Genomic DNA, 20,253 nt, shown 5'->3' on the forward strand with positions numbered 1-20,253 from the left:
AAATTAAATCAACTAATAATATTTAGAAATAAAATTACGCATTTTCATTTTAACAATTGATATTTTTATGTGTATAATAATTTAATATGATGTAATAATAATTATACATATGATTATCGATGAATATTAATTGTTTAGTAAAATATGAAAAGAAGTAAAGAATTAACCAAAAACAAGAAAAGTTGGGTAATTATATAGGATGGGGGTAATTTTATCCATAAAGAAAAAGTCAAAGGCTGAAAATATGTCAAAATGTCATACCACTCTTATTTCTAATGCGTGTAGGCAACACTCCATTTTTTTTTGTACTAGAGGGGATTTTTTTTGCAGGGTTTATAATTATAGGAAATCTTTTTTGTCTATCATAAGGTTTTACTTTTTAGCAATTTTCCTATAACACGGGGAGGTATTTTACAATTTTCCCCTCCTAAACCACATGACATGTGTAATCACTCTCCTTGAATTGTGGAAGTGGAACTGCACCATTGACATAGCAAATATGTAATTAATTTAAATTCGACCAAACAAGAATTTTGCCGCTCCATATTACATGCAAGATGAGGCGACAACGTTAATATTTAGAACTCAAGTACATGTAAGGAAGACTGCAATTAGTAGTGAACTGTCAAAGTAGCCAGCAACAAGGAAGCTATAGTTTCAAGTTTGCCCTACGATAACGCAGTTCATATACAGAACGTATGTATACCTATGTACACACACTTTGTACAATCATTAGGGATATATAACAGCCACGGAATAGTAAGCAAGTACAGGTTAATGTGTTATAGTCTCAGCGGTCCAGCTTTTTATCCCAAATATACCCTTCTTGCTTTAGGTACCAAAGCGCGCCCTGTGCTGCATGCTCAGCAGCATCCTTCTTCCTCATTCGAGGTTCTCCGTAGAACTCGAATATCTGGTTTGGCAGTTCTTCAATTTCCATCACAATCTTGAAAATGAATCTGCAAGAATGAACGGTCAGCCGATGTTGAGATACTCACTGAAATGTGGTTGAGAAGAAACTCTAACGATAAAAAAAAAAAAACTCAAGCGTGCTAGAAAGTTGGGATCTCGTCTCATCGTATCAAATACTTTCTTCAGAAGACAATTTTATTTGCAAAATAGATTTGACTAGTTGAAAAAATGAAAATATATAAACCCTGATCATCACATTTCATCTATCTCAGCTACAGATTTATTTGGTTGGGTAAAAAGCAAATGTATAAGAAAAGTGGAAGTAGAAATGAATGTATAAGAATAAATTTGGTGTTTGGTTAGGGAGAATAAACGGAGGAGAAGTCAAACTGGATGTATATGAAACCTCTCCGGAGTCTAATTTCGTTTATGTCCACAATTGGATAGAAAAGTGAATGCATAAGGCAAGAAGACAAAAAAATAGGAAAAGATGCAAACAATCCTTTGTGATACTGCAAATAAGCAAATTACTCCCTATGAGAAAACAAATAGCATTGTACCTCTCTATGTTTTTTAAAATACAACAATTTACCTCCCTATATTTTTTAAAATGAAGCAATTTTTTACCTTCTTAGACGGAGTTAAATTGCTTCATTTGAAAAAGTATAAGGGGTAAATTGCTATTCACCCAAAAAATATATATTTTATTTTAATTTACTCTATCATCCATATACTTAATTTTCTTTCAATTATTTTCTCATTAATTCTTTTCTCATTCCTACTGATCATATTGGTACATAATCTTTTAAAAAGATAACCGAATCACCAAAAAAGTGCTGATATTTGAATTTAATTTCTTTATTTGAGGGAATTGTTAGTAATTTTCATTTTATTTAATTGAAACTTTAGAATAAATGAACAATATTTACTTGATGAATATTTTTATTAATAAAAAATCCTTGTTCTTGTTTGATGAATATTTTTATTAATAGGTTATCCAATTTTTTATATACTAAAAATTCTTTTAGTATAACATTAACTTGTTTATTTTCTAATACAAAATAAAGAAAACGGGTTAATCACTAAAATACAAAAATTAATCTTTTCTTCTCAATCTAATTTCTCTGTATCAAACAAGGGTAATTGTTTCAAATTTATTTCCCTTCCAATCATATCAAACAATTTAAAGGAAAATCCCCTCCCTCACCCTCTTTCACTTCCGCTTTTCTCTCACTTTAACCTAACGAATCCTAACACAATTTTACTTCATTTCAAACCTTTTATCTAGGGATGATGATACCATCCTTCCCTGAGACTTGGTGTAGTTACATGTAGGCTCCTGTTGTTAGGGGAATTACACTTAGTACCCTCTCCCATTTGTACCCATTCAACAAATAGATCTATGTGTTAGTAAAACTTACAAAATTTACACAGTTGGATGAAAATCCATGTTTAGTCGATAGTATATAATAAGTCCGGTAAATTAAAATATGAATTTTCATTCAACTGTTTTTTGCTGATGTAACAAATTCCGTGAATTTTATTGGATCAATTTGTTCGATTGAGACAAACGTTGGGTACTAGGTTTTATTTCCCAACCCTAAGGCACTACAAACCTTAGGAGAAGGCTATGTAATCATCCGTTTTATCCATTATCTAGATATGCTCATGAGAATCCACTGCATCTTGGTGAAACTACTTTTATCTCACTTTCTCTCATTAAGATGAGGTGACATGAGATGTTAAGCAATTAGAGCATTAGTAGCAGAAATATGGTTTTTTTTTTCAGAGCATATTCTATGTTATGGTGAATCCAAATCCAAAGTCTATCAAATGTTCCAAATTTGCTTTTTCTTTGGTACGTGAGAAACGTCATGTTTTCTATTCGCAGCATCACGCAAGAAAAATGAGTTTAACATTTTTAAATGATACACGGAATATAATGTCGTAGCTGATAACTTACTCCTTTATGTGGCTTGGTCCCGTCTCCTTCCAACATTCAAAAAGAGGTGGTTTCCAGCAGTTAGCAGCGCATATTTCATAGAGACGTGATTTTGCCGACACAGTCAGAGAAGCACCTAAGATATTATTTTGAGTAAGAGAATGTGATAAAATCGAAAACCAAGCTCTCAAAAGTTGGTACCTGTTCCCTGTGGATCAGCATCACAGCCATTAGTTAGATGGATGTCAGGTGAATCAATTATGTAGTCGTTACTTTTAATGTTGTGGAATTCTGAAGCTTCGTGTGCAAAAGGACGATCCCTGATAGGTTTGGGAATGGTACGAGATTTACTGGTTGATGTCTCACTAAGAGCATACACTTTTACATCATGATCACTTTGAGAATTTTCCAGCAGTTTCAGCCCACCAAATTCAGCAGTTCCATAACATGGCTTCTCATCATATCCGATCAATTCAGCTTCCATCTTTTTACTTTTTCTAAGCACTTCCTCCAGTGACTTTGTTTTGGATTTGTAACCTTGAGCCTACACCATGAGAGCCAATGAGAAGAAGGGACCAAGATTAGAAGGCAATGGCCCGACTTTGCACATAATCAATTTTATGGTAAAATCAAATAACTCTTGAGGAGAATATAAAATAAAGAAAAAACAATAAAGTATATATATCCGAAAGAGAAAAAAAGGGAAGGATTTACTGTTACAGCTCAGTGTAGAAGAAAGCAGAAAAATGTGAGAACTAATACAATTAGCACCAAATTGTATTCTAAAGAATCACCTTCAGACACTCGGATAGTTGTCTTGCAGCCATTCTCCTGGCAACCTTTCCGCTGATGTTGGTGGCTGAAGCAGTGGCACAGACCTTTCCTTCATCCACTTTAGCTTCAACTATGAATTTTCCGTCTCTCTTTGAAGAAGAAAACTGCACCTCCCAGTTATAGGATTGGCAGAGTTCATGAAGTTCCCTAAGAGGATTCATTTGCAGCTTCGAGAAACTAATAATAGGGTCCAGCAAGGACAGCATTATCTTCCAAACATGGTTCAAATCGAATCCTGTGTCAAGAAATACGGCGCCCATACAAGACTCGACCAAGTCACCAAGAGCCTGAATGAACACAATTGAATTACAACAGAATCAGTTGCAATTGCTTCTATTAGAATGAAGAAAAGTTTTAGTAGTTCAATAGAAGGCAAACAATTACCCAATGAATTCACTTAGAATAACATGAACAGTAATTGTACACAATACTTTATTCATGTACAAGCAATTACTTATACAGGAGTTAATCCCTCTGTCACGATAGCATATTTAGTTTGATTTGAGAATTTCAGATATCTCCAACATTTTGGTTCATAAACTCATTTTGCAAAAAATCAGACAGTATAAGAATTTTTATGATATAAGATTTTAGAAAATCTGTGAGAAAATAAAACAGTGTCAAACTGAAAGAGTTTTTGGGCCTAATAGTTGTGTTGCAGTATATATGCTCCAGAGAACATTACACATGCCATGTTCAGAATATATTTCTAGAAGACAGAGGTACAATATTAATATATTAAGGATCCACGTGTCACCATTTTCATATTTCAACACAGGGGGGCTCATAAAATAAGGTACCGTGGATGTTAATGCTAGAATCTTACTCCGAAGAATTATCAACTTATCAAGCAGAATCATCAATCACACAAACAGGACCAAAAAAGGTCCAATTTAAGCCAAAGATATCAGATGAATAAGGAATAGTCTTGTTGTGTATATGGGCAAATCAAGCAGAAAATAAGAACCTTTGGGCAAGTTTTCTCTTCAATGCGCCCTTTCCCTGTTGCTGAGCTTCCAATGTTGTTCACATACTTGGTCATTGTTTCACGGAGAACACTAGAATCGCAAATAATAAATTTGTGAAAGGACCATCTTCCAGCCACATCAGCAAATGAAATGTTGTTCACTGATACTGATCTTAGATCTGTTAACTGGCCTGGTTTTAAGTTCGGATACACCGAATACAGATAGGAAGTGATCAAATAATCCAAGACAGCATCTCCAAGAAATTCAAGTCTCTGGTTCAAGCAATCCAACATATATTAGGCACCAACAATTAGAAATTTTAACAATTCAGAGTGGGTTGGACTTGGACATTAGTGCATACCTGGTAACAACCTCCCAAATGATTGTTGAAAGATGGATGAACAAAGGCCTGAATGAGCAAACCCTTGTGGGCGAACTTGTATCCTAGAAGATCTTCAAGGGCATTAACATCCATCTGATCAGCAAGTGGCAGAAATGCCTTGCTAGCAGAGCAGATATTATCAATCTCCGAACGCATGAAATCTACTTCTATGCCGAGCCAATTAAGAAATGCAGTTGCAGCTTTGAAGCCACTGTCAACTATAAAAGCTCCAACAAGTGCCTCAACAACATCTGCAACAGTCTTGTTATGCAACCAGTGATGACATTTGTTGCATCTTACTTCGGCATTTGCACTATTTTTCTTGTCATAACTCCGAGGGTGAATTGTTTTCTCAGTTTCCTTGTTGCAACTTATAGAACAAGAACGGCCAAATGCAAAGAATTGGTCAGCCTCAAATGACTGATCGCGTATATATACCTGAGATATATTTTTTGTTAAAATGAACAGGATAAAAAAATAACCAAAAAATACCATTGACAAGCATTTTCACAAATATTAAAATTTGAATGCCCCACCTTTTCTGTCTTTCACAATGTCCCGAATCTGAAATTTTTTTTATTAACCAAGTTCATGACATGAGTAGACATAAATCATGAAGAACATCTCTTTGTTTTGTTAAGCTATATAATCTTAAAATTAAACAAATGAAGCAATTCAAGTTAAATGAATTATGCAACCCATAGCTCCAAGGGGAAGATAGATATGCATATGCAAGAGAATTTGTTCAAACAAGGAGAGCCAAATTATTCGCCCCCATGATACTATGGTTAATTAACTTATATCATCAAATCAAATTAGAATGAGACTTATAACACCACAAAGAACTATAACAAGGACTATAACAAAAGCGTAAAATAGTGAAACTTAAGTGTTAACTTTATGTTGGAGATTCCTTTTCATTGTCTATTATTCCTTTTTCCATTATCATACATAGGTTTGTAGTCTTTTTACCATTATTCAAGACCTACTAATTTCATATGCAATTTGACAGACAAGTAAAACTATCAGTTATATATTCAGTCAAGAATTTTCTACCCTTGTCCATTTTTCTATTTTTTCACCATATGCAACAAAGACATCATCGTTTTTGTATGGTCAAGTATCTTTTATCCTTAGGAAACATGAGTTACCCTTTTTCTTGTTGTTTAGTTGTATTAATATATGGGCCCTGGTTTCTTTCAATTACCAAGCCTCTATAGGTTTGCCATAGGCATGTCACTGGATGTTTGCTACTTTTGTACTTTACTTTATCCACCATTGCTTCGAGTTTTGACCAAGTATAAATCCTGCTATAGATCTTTTTGCTGCAATGTCTATAACAAGAAAACTATACCAGAGGGGTATTACACAGTCAACCATATTTAAATCCCTTAGTTATAAGCTCAAATTCATGCTTGAGAACTACTGAACCAAAGCACGAGGAGTTGTTAAGACTTGAGGATAATTTCAGCATTTCACATTCTTTACATTTGAAAGGTAATTATTTTCCAGAACCAAATTATCCATGATAAATGGATAACATTTAACAATACTCACTTTTCCCAAAAAAATGCTCCTATTTCCACTTTGGGATGTGAATCAGGTGATGATATCTCATTTCTTAAAAATCAAATTCTTCCTGCCAAAGTACCCACACGCTTAGCATAAAGATGCAACTTGACTAATTTTTCATCACTACTTTTAAAAAAAAAACTGTGAAGATACCCAAAACTCCATTTCAATCCAAAATGGACAATTCAAGGAGTATAATATATTTTTCAGTGAAAAGAATCAAGGTAACTATGTGGTCTATATCTTTGTAAGAAGAAATTACAAGTCATGTCAAAAATAGCAACTACTCGTACCGCCAGATTCATCAAAAAGTGTATTAGACCTGAAAAATCAACTTATTTCTGCACATGCGGAGCATTTACCTGTAAATTGTTCCTTGTCGCCAGCTTGAGTAAATTAGAATTGTTGACAATGTTGGAACGCTTTCTAGTTAGTTGTCCTTCATCTAAGGCATCATGCTTGAGAAAAAGATGTCTACCAACTGCAAACTTGAGAAATGCATCTCCAAGCACTTCAAGCCTCTCAAGAGAAAAGTGTTCATAGCATCTTTCTGTTGTGAGAGCTTCAAGAATCTGATCCAATTTCAAGTTAATCATCAGCACATTACAAATGTGTGTAGTCACAGAAAAAAGAACATCTTGCACTAGATAATTTAACGGTGGAAGAACCCACCTACTAAGTTATCTAACTTAATAAAAAATTGACAGACCAATCCTAATATGAATCTTACACGTTCAGCAGTAACTTCTGCTCCCTCAGGGAATGAAGCAACCAATTTCTCCTTCAACTCAATGGCCACAAGAAAGCTTTCAAGTCGGTGCAAAATTGATGGTAACAGGGACAATGAACTTCCAATATCTTTTGAAAAACCAATAACTTTCAACTGACAAATTTCGGGAGGCAATTCAATGAAGTGTTCCTCTTTCTCTCGCCATTCTTCTAAATATCAGCAAACAAATAAGCCAACATGACCAATACGTAAGTAAAGTGTGGAGGGAAAGAAAATCAGCCTTCGCAAAATATACAAATGTGAACATGCACATGTAGACAAAGCAATTAATGCCAAGAATACAGGCACATACTGTTTACAAATTCTTTTACATATTGCTTTTATGAACCAGTTAATTGTTGACAAAAGGTTTTACATATTGCTTTCTTAAACCAGGAAGGCAGCCTGCTTGGCATAGTACACCTGTTAACTCAGCAGGCACCAAACAAACTGTGAGCAGCATGTCCTATCCAAAAGGACAGCACGATTAACTGATTCCTCTCCAAAATAAGATGGAGGGAGCTTTATCTTCCAGGATATTTGAGAAGCATACACAGGAATAACATGTGCAGGACATGTAAGTCATCAACAAGCAAAATCAGGTGACAGCTTTGTGATGATGGAAGCATTAGGCCTACAGCAAGCCATTTTAGCTAGATCCGAGCTTAACATAGCCTATCCAATTCCGCAGCGCTTTGTTTGGTTTCATTTTCAGCCCATCTCTGGATGGGCCAAAACATGCCAAACGTTTGCCCTCATGCACAAACATCTTGGTGTTTTTCTCTCATTTGGCATAAATACATATATATATATATATATATATATATATATACATGCACAAAATAATCCAGTTTGATACCCACAAATTCTCTGCTTCTGCAGCTGCCTTTGTGTAGCAGCAAGTATTACAGTTAAGTTAGGCAATCTTCCGGGCCCAGGATTATTGTACAGCAGGAAAGTATGATCAGTTAGGTAACATCTCTAAAGCTTCCTGCACTTAGCTAATGTTGAATCATGTTCTTCAGACAAAGCTGTTGTCAAGAAATCACATAGGAAAATTCTACTTTTGGCCATTGACCACTATAACAATACTGCATTGTTTCTTTACATCGTCTAAGCACATCAGAGAATGAGGGCTATTAGTTGGTCAATGGTCAATTTAGCTCAAAAGCTCAGAAAAATTTTAAAACAATTGTTTCCAGTGTTTCAGAAGAGGTGTTCGCCTGGAATCCTTGGGCTATAACACAGGTTAAAATGGCTAAGGTTTGTCTCATAAGCAGTTTGGCATATTTGATTACCCCAATCTTGGATTTGAAAACTCTTCACACACATTAAACTCTTATTTCTCTAAACAAGAAAAGTGGTATACAGTGAAAAAGCTCTGCCAATTTATTATCCTACCTAGTATAACCCACCACTGCTGCATTCAAACTCCAAAAGAAGATATCAATTAGATATTTAGATCATTAAGAAACAAAAGTACCTTATGCATATTGACAAGCTTAATTTAATTCACAGTATATGATTGACAGTCGAACACAAAAAGAAACTATACCTGAATGTTTCTTCTTTCGCAGTAAGTTGTCCAAAACAAAAAGCTGTTTGGCTTTCAAAAGGGGTTGATCAGGGTATGAAAGATGAATATCAAACCTATGAAGTAAAATTTGAACCATCACAAAGTGCAGAAGAAGATATTACTGCCAGGGACAAATATACTACAAAGAAGTGCATAGATAAGGAAAATCTCATTTTTGGTTCCATAACTTAGTCATTGTTCACTTTTGGTCCCAATAAAGTGACAATAACTTACATTTTTTCTCACTTTCGTCCTACCGTTAAATATTTAAGTGAAACGGCCATGTGATTATCACATGCTTGCTTAGTGGACATTTTGAAGGGAATGCTGGCATGTGAGAGGGATGTGCTTTGTTTTTTAAGCCAACAGACTCCCTAAAGCCCTAACGCCTAAATTTCCTTTTCCCAAATCTCTCTAGAAAAATTCTAACCTGAACCTATTTTCTTTTTCAATTCTCACATCTCAGCTACATCTTAATCATAAACAACCGGAGAATCGGAGAAGAACCAAATTTTTTTTCAACTGGAGAATCGAAGAACTTGATTTTTTTCAAATCTCACCTCTTACGCTTTCTTACCACAATAGCAGCATTTGAGTCACTTGTTGAAGCCATATTGTCAACTGGGAAGCTCAATTCTTGCAAGTTTGGAAGAACTCGAATGGTGGGAGCCCTAATTCTGTAATTTTCCCTCTCTTTTGCCAAAATCAGCAGTTATAATCCCTCAAAAACCGAACCATATGCCTCTTACATGCTAGCATTTCCTCCAAACTGCCCTGACTTAACGGCCGTGAGCATCACATTGACATTTCCGTCAAATATTTAACAACAGGACAAAAGTATGAAAAGTGAGAAAATTGTAAGTTATTGTCCTTGATTCCCGTAATCATTGAGACCAAAAGTGAACAAAGCCGAAGTTATAGGACCAAAACTGAGATAGCTCGGAAATATTATGCCAAAACTGAGGTACAGACTCTGACCAAATGATTGAGAATTGAATGCATGTGAACCTCAAAAGAAGTTTCGCAATTAACATAGTAATGTTCTGATCTCGAACCATCAAGCTTGAGAAGAGCTAATTTAATTTGTTTATGTAGATAGTAATAACAGCAAGTATCCATGCTTGTGAACAAAGTTAATATAAGAGAGGAAATTGTTTAGAGAAAATTGAATCTAACTACCGATCCAACACCTATCCAAAATACAAATGAAATAATTACAGCATAATTACTGAGATTATCGCTGCAACTAATGTAAAATATTTTTATGTTCATATCCACTGCAGTTGTCATTAGGTTTCATGAATGTACCTAAGCAAACTAAACCTCAGGTGGATTCTAAGAGCTTACTATGATCTTGATGCAAGTTCTTTTTACATGGAAGCAATTTCAGTTCAGAGTACATTAGCTCTCCTCCGCTAACTCTACTTAACATACCAATTCTAATACAAAAGCTAGAATTTAGTTAACACATGAAATTTCAAGTAACTTATACATTACCATTTTCCTAAAATCCAGAACTTTTGCAGAACAGTAACTGAAGATCAAAGGAAACAGGAGCAAGGAAGGACTTACATTTCAGTGTAGTGCTCCACATGACTTTTTGAGTCATTATACAAGCTGTATCCACTTTTCTCTGGCAAAATATCCGAAATGAAGAAAAATATATCTTTGCAAGGGACATACACCAAACTGTTCACAACGTCATGTACACTTTTCTGACCATTGGCAAGATGCAAATAGTTTTTAACTTGAGAGGTCTCATCACCCCCGCCAATGCCAGGGTGTCTGAAAATTGGAGATGACAAACATCTGTTGACCAGTGTCCAGTCTACAGAGATTTTATCATCCTCATGCTGGATAACAGGAAGCAACAGGTAGCAGGTTGAGGAACTCAACTCGTAGACATCATTATTTTCGAGTGAGACGTATTCTGGTATAAATTGATGCCGATCAAGAATAATTTTGAGAAACATTTTCTGGAACATTTCAGCTGCGGCGATCTGTATATTCCAAGCACCAAATTCAGAACTAGAATATGCATTATCATGCTGAAGTGTAACAAAAGAAAAGAATTTTACCTCATCTTTGTCAAATCTAGCAGTTCCAGATGGAATAAGCTGAGTCATCACCATTCTACCACGGGCCAAACAAAGATCAACTTTCATTTTCCCAGCCTCTTCTGGAAGTGGCTCTTTCATAAAAAGACCAAACCTTCTGTATGCTCTGTCTACAGGATTAGGACAAAACTTGATGTAGTACGAATAAAAGTAAGTGGAATTCTCCACTTCTCGCCACGGTTTCCTAAGGGCTGCTGGGACAAGCATCTCATGCAGTTCTGCTCGTGATTCGTCCTCTGCAATAAGTGCAAAGGCTAATTATAGAACCTTCAGCCTATAGAAGGATGGTGAAACTCATAAATATGACAACTAACCATCGGTGCCATCAGAATCACATAACTCCTCAGACGATTCGTCATATTTATCATCTTGCTCCGGCAAAAGATAATCAGTCAATGCTCCAACTTCATGTAGTGCCTTGCATGCTTTCAAACAGGCATCTTTCTTAGCAGCCTCTGTTGAAGGTTGTGGTGAGCTGACAATTTGATGAATTGGAGCATTGGCTGGGAGAATTATGTTGCAAACCATTCCATCTGCATCGTCATAGTAAAAGAACTGGGGCTTTGGGTTGAAATACCTAACACAGATAAAAATTATATCGCCTGAAGATTTGTCAACCAAATGAATAGCACCATGACTCCAACTCAGAGAGCATCACAGAGAAGAATAAAGACTAAGAATGGGTCATACTCATCATGAGGAAGTTGTGAACAGTAGCGATGCAGCAACGAGATACTCAATATAGAACTGATAGTGGCCCCAGTATTATCCACTTTATAGGTTATCTCCTCAAAGTCGGTTATTGGTGTATGAGATTTTCTCAAGGAAATTTCTTCATTCATCTGAGCTTCATCTTTTTTAAAATGTTCAATCAAATTGAGTTCTCTTAGGTTTCCCCTGCAGTTTTATGAGTATCAGATATTTAACTTTGTTACATGACAAAATGAAAAAATGGATTTTCATACGCTAGCACAAGATCACCTGTTAACCAAAAATGCATATTCAGATTGGGGCATACGTGCACGACCTCTAGATTGAATAAAACTTGAAACTGTTTCAGGAAGATCGAAGCGTATTACAAGGCAACATGTCTGAATATCTAGTCCCTCTTCACCCACTTTTGTTGCAACCAACAGATTCAGCTGCCAAAATAAGTCGATAGGGAAACTAGAAAGTAAGGCTTTGACCAGAATTGGGCCATAAATCCTTCTGAGGAATCATTTATACCAAAAGTGTAAATACAAGAGTTAGGCAACCCAAGTGCTAGATTCAAAATCTTCTTCCCAGCTTATAAAAGGAAGAAAAAATATGTCTCAAGGTAGCATTACCTCACCAGAACGGAACTTCTCAAGAATGATGTTTGTACTTTTACGTGAAACAAGTCCAGCATGAACTCCAACGAGGAAGCCGCACTTCCAAGAATTTAAAAACTTTAGATTCCGCAATATATACGAGAGGGATCTTGCAGTGACAATCCTATTAACAAATATGATGCATTTCATATCAGGCTGTAACCTGTAAAGAAAATTGATCTGTTACGCATGATACAAACAATTATGTTTACATAGATTAGAAATGATTCAGATCAATTTCCATAGGAAAAGCCTACATGAAAAATGAAGATAGGCTGAATGATGTTGTAGAGGGACTCGACTAGTAATTCATAAAGAATACACAAATGAAAAGTAATGAAAGAAAGATAGTTCTTTCCGTAAGATTGTTACAGCAAAAAAGAATCAGGTTCTTGAGTTAGAACTGCAAAAAAACCCAAGAATTAAGTTGTAACTTTGCTTTTTTCTTATTATCAATACATGCTATCTTACACTGGTAATACTGGGAAAGAAAATTTTCTAGTAATATCACTTTTGGAGAAGCAGAGGGTAGACAGAATAAATCAAGAGACAGAAAATTCTTCAGGTCTAAGATTGTGGTTTATCTCATCTAAATAACATGTTCTAATTTTATTTAAAGCAATTGTTAGTGTACATCTACCACAGCTAAGTGATAAGTTTCTGGAAGATTTTTAAAGTTTCTAAGTTACAAAGATGTAATTATGCATGGTCACAAGCATCCCATCTCAAACATAAGCACGCATGGTCACAGGCATCCCATTTCAAACATAATCATGTTTAACTATGAGGCAAGAGGAACCCTAATAGAAAATACAAACATACTAGCAATTTATTGGTAAGCCATAGTCTGGTTGATCACATTATCATTGAGCTTCCCTTGGCCTACTTCTCTTCATGGTAATTCCCTGTATAGCATTTGTACCTCAAACTTACTTCTTCATCACTTTCTACACTCATAATCCTATAAATTTTGTACAAAAGTTAGACCTCTTTGCCAATTCCAATATGAGCATTCTCATTTATGTGGTAAATGAAAAATATCTTTGATGCAGACTTATTTATTTATGCATTTACTTTAGAGTTGGCCTGCGTTCTTTAGTACTCCTTTTAAGTAATCATAAACCTTTTACATAAAAAAAACCTATTATAAACACGTACCACCTCTATCAGTAAATTCTTGCTTCAGCAGTATAACAAAAGAACTTTCAACGTACAAGTACTTGGACATTTATCGAGTTTTAAATACCCAAAATATATGGTGATAAAAATTTCAACAATTACTATTTACAAGGACCTTTTATGTATCTTGACTGACTGCACATCAAAGAAGCAGTCATGTGTATCAATCATGCATACTTTTAGCATGCAATTCATAGTAGATATGTAAAGAACCAAATTAGCTTCTAAAAGATCATGAATTGTGAATGTATGGAAAATTGAAATGTGAAAGCACAAAATATTTACAAGTGTGGGCTTGAAGTTGTTACACTAAAAGTCAACTCATCATTCAAATTTGACGTTCAATTTTAGATGGAGGAATATGTAAAGCTTTGACATCAGCAGCAATCGATGATGCTACGCTGTGAACATGGAAGCAATCCATATAAAAATGATTAGGATAACCATATAGCCTATGTAACTGGGACAGGGTACAACAGTTGTGCATTTCATGTTAAATTTTTGGAGACACCTTTAGGAGACTTTCAAGGCAATTATCGGATGCCGATATTTCAGTTGCCTATTGACACTTCTTACTTTTGACTTCAAAATGTTATGATCATTAGAAAATGTAGATGCACTTAATCAATTACATTTCTTGAGGTTTTCTAGCTGAACATATTTTTGTTGTCACATGTTTAGAGCAAGAAAAACCCAACCTGAAGCTGGATAGAATTCCAATAAGCCGTAAGAGCTTTCTTGAAAAATAAGGCTCCTTCAAAACATCTACGCAGGACAAATCAGCTTCCATGCCATCTGTGTGAATAATAGGAGAAAATTTCTGAATTCCAGAGTAGAGACATATACATATTTTTCAGAGCGAGAACATAGTAGTAAAATGGAGCAAAATCAAATCTGGCTCCCCCGTTAGTGGAAATAATCATTCAGATAAGCTTAATGCAAAATACATACAAAATCAATCACGACCATGGGTAAACGCACTACGTTATTGCAATATCAGGGGAAACAACCATGCATATACACCATACCAATTAAGACAGCATTATTAAATACCTCCCATGCAATCAGTAGCAAGGACTGAAGCAGCCTGATGCAAATACTTGTTGCATAAGTTGCCATCTGTGCAACTCTCTTCTGCCTCCACCAGTTCGGTATTCTCATAATAATCACCCTTTAGGAAGATGTAGCTGGCCTTTGAAAAAGGCAGGACTAAATTAGAAGTTCAATCACCTCCCGTTAGAGACTTCAAGCAACACAATATTCATACTTGGAGCAGGGTCTAAGATTGAAAAATAAATATAAACAAGGTAGCTTGCATTTACAGCTGTCCTAAGCTCATATGATTACGCCAGTCATTTTCACAAGTGACGGATGTTAGAATCTATATCAACTTAAGTCCTCCTAAATAAATAGAACAAGAAATATGGAGAGAAGGCATGGATCATTCTTAAGAATCTTAGAAAAATATCTTTACATCGTTCTCTGTGTTGTGCATTCTTTAGATACAATTCTTTTCCAATCCTTGTGATATAACCTTTTAAATAACAGTGAGCTTAGGGTTCAAATCCATGTAAAAAAAAAGATATGCTATGTTTATAACTCATTTACATAAGACCAAAATCTGATCTCGTAACAGTGCTTTTTAGATAAAAGAAATAAGACCAATTCTTTAGATAAAAGTAAAGATAGCATATAGCTCAGGAAACAATTACATGAAACAGGGATCCCCTAAATTGAGTAGATAAATCTTGTACGAATACCAAAAGAAAGAGAAGAAATAAAAATCTATATGCCTAATTCTAAAGCCAACAAAAGGTTTGGTAGCTTGGAGACGATTGTCACCAATTTAAAAGATATACTTGTATCAATCTCACAAATCACAAGTACACTGGAAGAGTGAAGTCCTGCTTTTTACATAAGATTTCTCTTGAGAAGCATTTTCTACCTTTGAGAACTGACAGACCAACAAATTGTTTGAAACTATAAACTACTTCAACATTTATCTCTGCTTTCCAGCTTGAATGTAGATGAAATATTTATCTTAATCAGGGTGTTAAATTACTGACCTATTAAGTGGGCTATACCAGTAGTTCTAGTGCTAGTCGCGGACCACATAAGATTCTTTTGATCAAACATTGCATTTAAAGTGTTTGCCAGAAAACTATTATGTTCATTACTATCTAATTTATATTGTGTGTTCGACATAAAAACTTCAACAATGTACAGTAGATCTGGTAGAAGGTACAAGGAATTATCTACTAAGTATGGGATACTCTTCCTAACCCAACTTTTTCGAAATAGGTGGTCCCTTTTTTAGCAAAGAAAGATTGGTAGAATGACTTCTTCAGTGGTAAAAATTTATCTACATTAATCGTAGGAAGTAGTTTTATTCATTTTTTATAGTCCATTAGATTATCAGGACTTGTATTATAGGAAACTTTATTGGGTTAGGAGACATATATACTTCTGAACTGTTTCATACAAGTGCTTGTTAAAATATTTGGGAATACACTGATGCATTAGTTCATTTTCGAGGGTTACTCAGATCTCAAATACAGTGGCAAGTGGCCCATATACGGCCTGCCATGCCACACACAAATAAAACCACAAAAGGCAACAAACTTGAGAGACAAAACAGTGGAACAGAAAGAGCGATGACAATAGCAGAGAAGAGAGGGAAAACTGTTGCTCATTTTCTCTATATAAAACCAATGAAGTTGAGGCACAATTAGCCATCAGTTAAAGTATTAAGTATAAAAAAATAGCAAAAATGATTTTACAGATGCAACAGATAACTAATTATAGTGATCCTTACCTGTAAAGCGCCCCATAATCCAAGGTTCTCTAGACAAAATATTAAATTACAATGCAGCTTTTGAAGCAACTTTTTGGTGCTCCTGAGAATAATAGGATCAAGCAAGTTCATCCGAAGTGCCAACATACACTGTTATTCCACAGAGGCATCAATTTAATATACTTCATATGGATTAAAAATAATAAGTTTGCTGTTCCATTATATAATACCTGGTGCTTTATCTCCTCAAGTTTGACAGTATAGATCATGTGAGGGGAAGAATTGCTATTCTCATTCGAACCATAATAGTACACATTTACTTTTGGGGATGTAACAAATTTTTCCAGTTCATCCTTATCCTCAACAGAATAAACCTATAAAAAGAAAAAAGGTCAAATAATCAAATCTTTGAGCCAGGAGGCAGAGAGAGAGAGAAGTCATTGAGCTTCTTGTTCACATAACAACCCCGTAAACTACTTACCCTATAGTTCTGTTATATGCATTCAACACAATTACACAATTAAAGTAAAAAGAAGTTAAGAAAGTGTAAATCCTTCCATCAAAAACTCACCTTTGCTCGCAGCAACGCTTCAAGACCATCAATCGAGCCACCTGAAAAATAACATGAAAGAATGTTATTGCATTAATAAGTTCATAAATAATCAGGCCACATTCTTCTGAGTGGAAAAATCACAGAGAACTTTCTGCATTTCATAGTGAAAGAGATGCTATTTTCAAGTAATCATATCATACCCAAAATGAGATAGAAGAAACATTGTAAAAATCCACATCAAATAGTGAGCAAATTTGGAATGGTGATAGGTCGTGAAATCAGCTCATCTAGCAACCTAAAGTAATCATTTTTTCAAGACAAGACGAAATGTGAAGTAGCCACTTACAGAGCAACCTGCACCAGAATCCCACTTGGGGGCCCTGCTTATGACCCGCATTTACAAAATGATATTAGAGATGACCTCAAGGGGTACTATCGGCAATAGGAGGTGTACTGAGAGGTGATCCTAGATTCTCAGAAGAACAATGAGGACATTGCATGTCGAAAAGGGGGTGGTTATACACCAAGTGGCTGGAAAAATATAACTTGCTTCTCCAAAGACTTGGATTAACCTTTTTTGCAAGCTAATGATAACTGTGAAGTAGATGATAAGGAACTTATCATGGCAGTGTCTCCCTTGAGGGCCCTCTTGACACAAAGAAAGGAAAAAAGAAAAGAAATTTACTGAAGTTGAGCTTGTGAGCACTTTGCTGGACAACCTACAGTAATGTGAAGGAAGAAGTGACAAAGGAACTATATAATGAAAGAGATGCAGGGAACGCATTGAGAGATCAAACTAATCCACTGTTTCATTTGTTCCCTTTGAAACGATAAATACAAATCATAACTTAGCAGTGAATGCTGATTTTGGATTGTCAGAGGAACTTCATCATTTTGAGTTCTCAAACAGGGTTGCACCACTTAAGTCAAATTATTTGAAAATAAGCAAAACAAGATAATGTTTTGAATAAAACAACACCAAAACATTCTACTAGTAAATATATTTAGCCTGTCAATGAACAGCTAACTTGATGGAGTGTAAAATTGCTAAAAGGCTGAAACACCATGTGGACAGTTTTAAGAAAGAAGCACCATCAAAGATCAAGATGAAGATTATCTAGCCCATAAGAAAATTCATTCTATTAGCAAATACATTTAGTCATTCACCGAAACTGATGCAGCTAAGTAGCATCCCATTTGACAGAGTATAAAATTGCCAGAAGTCTGAAAACCCCCCACGTACAGTTGAAGAAAATTGTATTCTCAGACACAGATCAAGGCAAAGAGATTAACCCAACTAATAAACCTGTTGCAGATGATTAGTATTAGCTGGCCAATATATATAGCAGGTCATGCTTTCACTTTGTAAGATAACTTGATAAAATACCTAGGGAAAAAGACGAGGTTCATAAAGATCAACTTATTTTACAAAGTAAAGCAAGATACAGAGTCTAATAGATAAAGAAACAAGATCTGAGCCAGGACAAGATAAATTGCACTGAGAGAACCAGACAAAACAGAGGTCATACTAAGCTGCAGACAGGACAGCATCTTATTCTATAAGTATGTTCCTGTTACCTGATCCACAAAGTCAATTTGAACAAATCTTGGCACAACATATGGGGGAAAAAATGCCTCAAAATCCATGCACAAGTGAATAGATCGTACACATTACAACTTTCATTTGTAGTTTTCCATGTAAACATATCCGATTCACATGATTTTCATGTCCCGCAAAAGAGCAAACTGTGATCATATTCACCAAGTTTGTGATATACTTATTGAAACTAGCAACTGAGAACATAAAGTGTAGTATCAGGCATTCAGCTCTTGTCTAAAAGTACTCATTATATTGGATCAAGCTTTTGATATGACTTGCAGCTAATGAAGACTCACATGGCTGCCCTAGTTAAGCAAGCTAGTAAAAGATAGCACCAACTCAAGCAGCTTTTTCTATATGACATAGTATAGGCGAGTGGATAACCGGAAAGAATGCAGTTCAATTGGATTCTAGACATCAAAAAATTGTGGCTAATAGTTAAAACATATGCGAGAACAGAGATATGCTGGAATGCCAAATGGACAACATTACATTACCTTTTCCTAATTTTGGAGATGCAGTCATGCCAAAAATCCGAGGAAGTTTTGCGACATCCATTTTGTAGAAGATCTACAATAGTTCCGTGAGAATCCACATCTCAATAATTAGGCAACACAAACTTCAAAAAGATAAGATAACAAACTCATATAAATGACATTTTGAATTTTATTACCTTCATGATTTCAGCATAAGGATGATTGCTTTCAAGTTGGGCATAGTGACACTCATCAAATATCAGAAGCGAGATAAATTCAATCTTGATAAAGCAATGTGACAGATTATGTAGCAATATCTGAGGAGTCATAACAAGGACCTGTCCATGGAAAACATATGGTGGTGAACAAATCGAGCATTATTACTCGAGTTTTTATTGGACACAGAGAGTAGTCCGTTTTACTTAAAAGCCTGCCCACCAACAATGGACTCCCAGTCAACCCCTATGTTAAACAGGATACCAGTTCTGCATTTACCATCTAACTGAGAGATAAGATAAATGCAGAAACAGAGAAGTAGATAAACTTTAAAAGGATTTCAGCTCTACTGGGCAAACCAGGGGACACTTTCTTTTGGGTAAGGGAAAGAAGAAAAGATGAACTATTGTAAACATTACTTGAGAAATAAGCTCTTGATACTTTATATAAGCAAATAACAATTAACTTCACCAACCTCATAATCCTCAATTTCCTTTTCCCAGTCGTGGTGGCTCTTTAAGTGTTTTGAACTTCCACAAAAGATCCCAACTTTGAAATCAATAGATTTTTCTATGACCTTCGCTTGCTTTCATGTCCACAAGAAAAAATCACCAATGATCTCAATAGACATAACAAATAAAATTCCATAAATATTATTGTAATATACTGAGTTCTTCAAATGAAGCCAATGCAATGATTAAGTTGATCATGCTTTCAATTAAAGTCTAAACGTTCCACAAGAAAGACTTATTCAACTAACAGACAGGTGAATGTCACAATATATACGGCCATATATGCATATAATAATATAATAGCTAGTAATAGACAACACACCAGCATATAACTGCTTCCTAAAGCTGTTACAAGATATTCACTAAACAATAGAATAGTGATTCCATGGTCCATGCCTTGTAATGCTATTACAAATTATTTTCTGCACTCAAAACCATTATTGTTGAAGAATCACAAGCTTAAGTCCCATTTCTTACTGTCCTTCCATGTAACAGGCTA

The 20,253-nt window shown here is 35.2% G+C and overlaps 1 protein-coding gene across 4 annotated transcripts; it reads right to left on the reverse strand.

Moving 5' to 3' along the window:
* Positions 492 to 19,830, reverse strand: LOC105162381 (dicer-like protein 4). 4 transcript variants are annotated; one of them, XM_020693999.1, is made up of 23 exons: positions 19,718 to 19,830; positions 19,224 to 19,364; positions 19,048 to 19,120; positions 16,969 to 17,009; positions 16,628 to 16,771; positions 16,419 to 16,547; positions 14,657 to 14,795; positions 14,302 to 14,398; positions 12,401 to 12,587; positions 12,054 to 12,214; positions 11,763 to 11,969; positions 11,387 to 11,649; positions 11,034 to 11,308; positions 10,528 to 10,955; positions 8,935 to 9,029; positions 7,341 to 7,546; positions 6,973 to 7,182; positions 5,018 to 5,476; positions 4,656 to 4,928; positions 3,649 to 3,975; positions 3,056 to 3,398; positions 2,876 to 2,990; positions 492 to 959 (listed from the first exon to the last, which is right to left on the reverse strand). In XM_020693999.1, exons 2-23 carry the CDS (start codon positions 19,353 to 19,355, stop codon positions 791 to 793), a joined length of 4,473 nt encoding a protein of 1,490 aa, XP_020549658.1. In that variant the 5' UTR covers positions 19,356 to 19,364; positions 19,718 to 19,830; the 3' UTR covers positions 492 to 790. The 4 variants fall into 4 exon arrangements, with proteins under 4 accessions (XP_020549658.1, XP_020549657.1, XP_011078683.1 ...); XM_020693998.1 differs by having other exon boundaries at positions 7,341 to 7,549; XM_011080381.2 differs by lacking the exons at positions 16,969 to 17,009; positions 19,048 to 19,120; positions 19,224 to 19,364; positions 19,718 to 19,830 and having other exon boundaries at positions 7,341 to 7,549; positions 14,657 to 14,812; positions 16,628 to 16,766.

This window comes from Sesamum indicum, linkage group LG5 (genome assembly GCF_000512975.1).
Source record: "Sesamum indicum cultivar Zhongzhi No. 13 linkage group LG5, S_indicum_v1.0, whole genome shotgun sequence".
NCBI classification, from domain to species: domain Eukaryota; kingdom Viridiplantae; phylum Streptophyta; class Magnoliopsida; order Lamiales; family Pedaliaceae; genus Sesamum; species Sesamum indicum.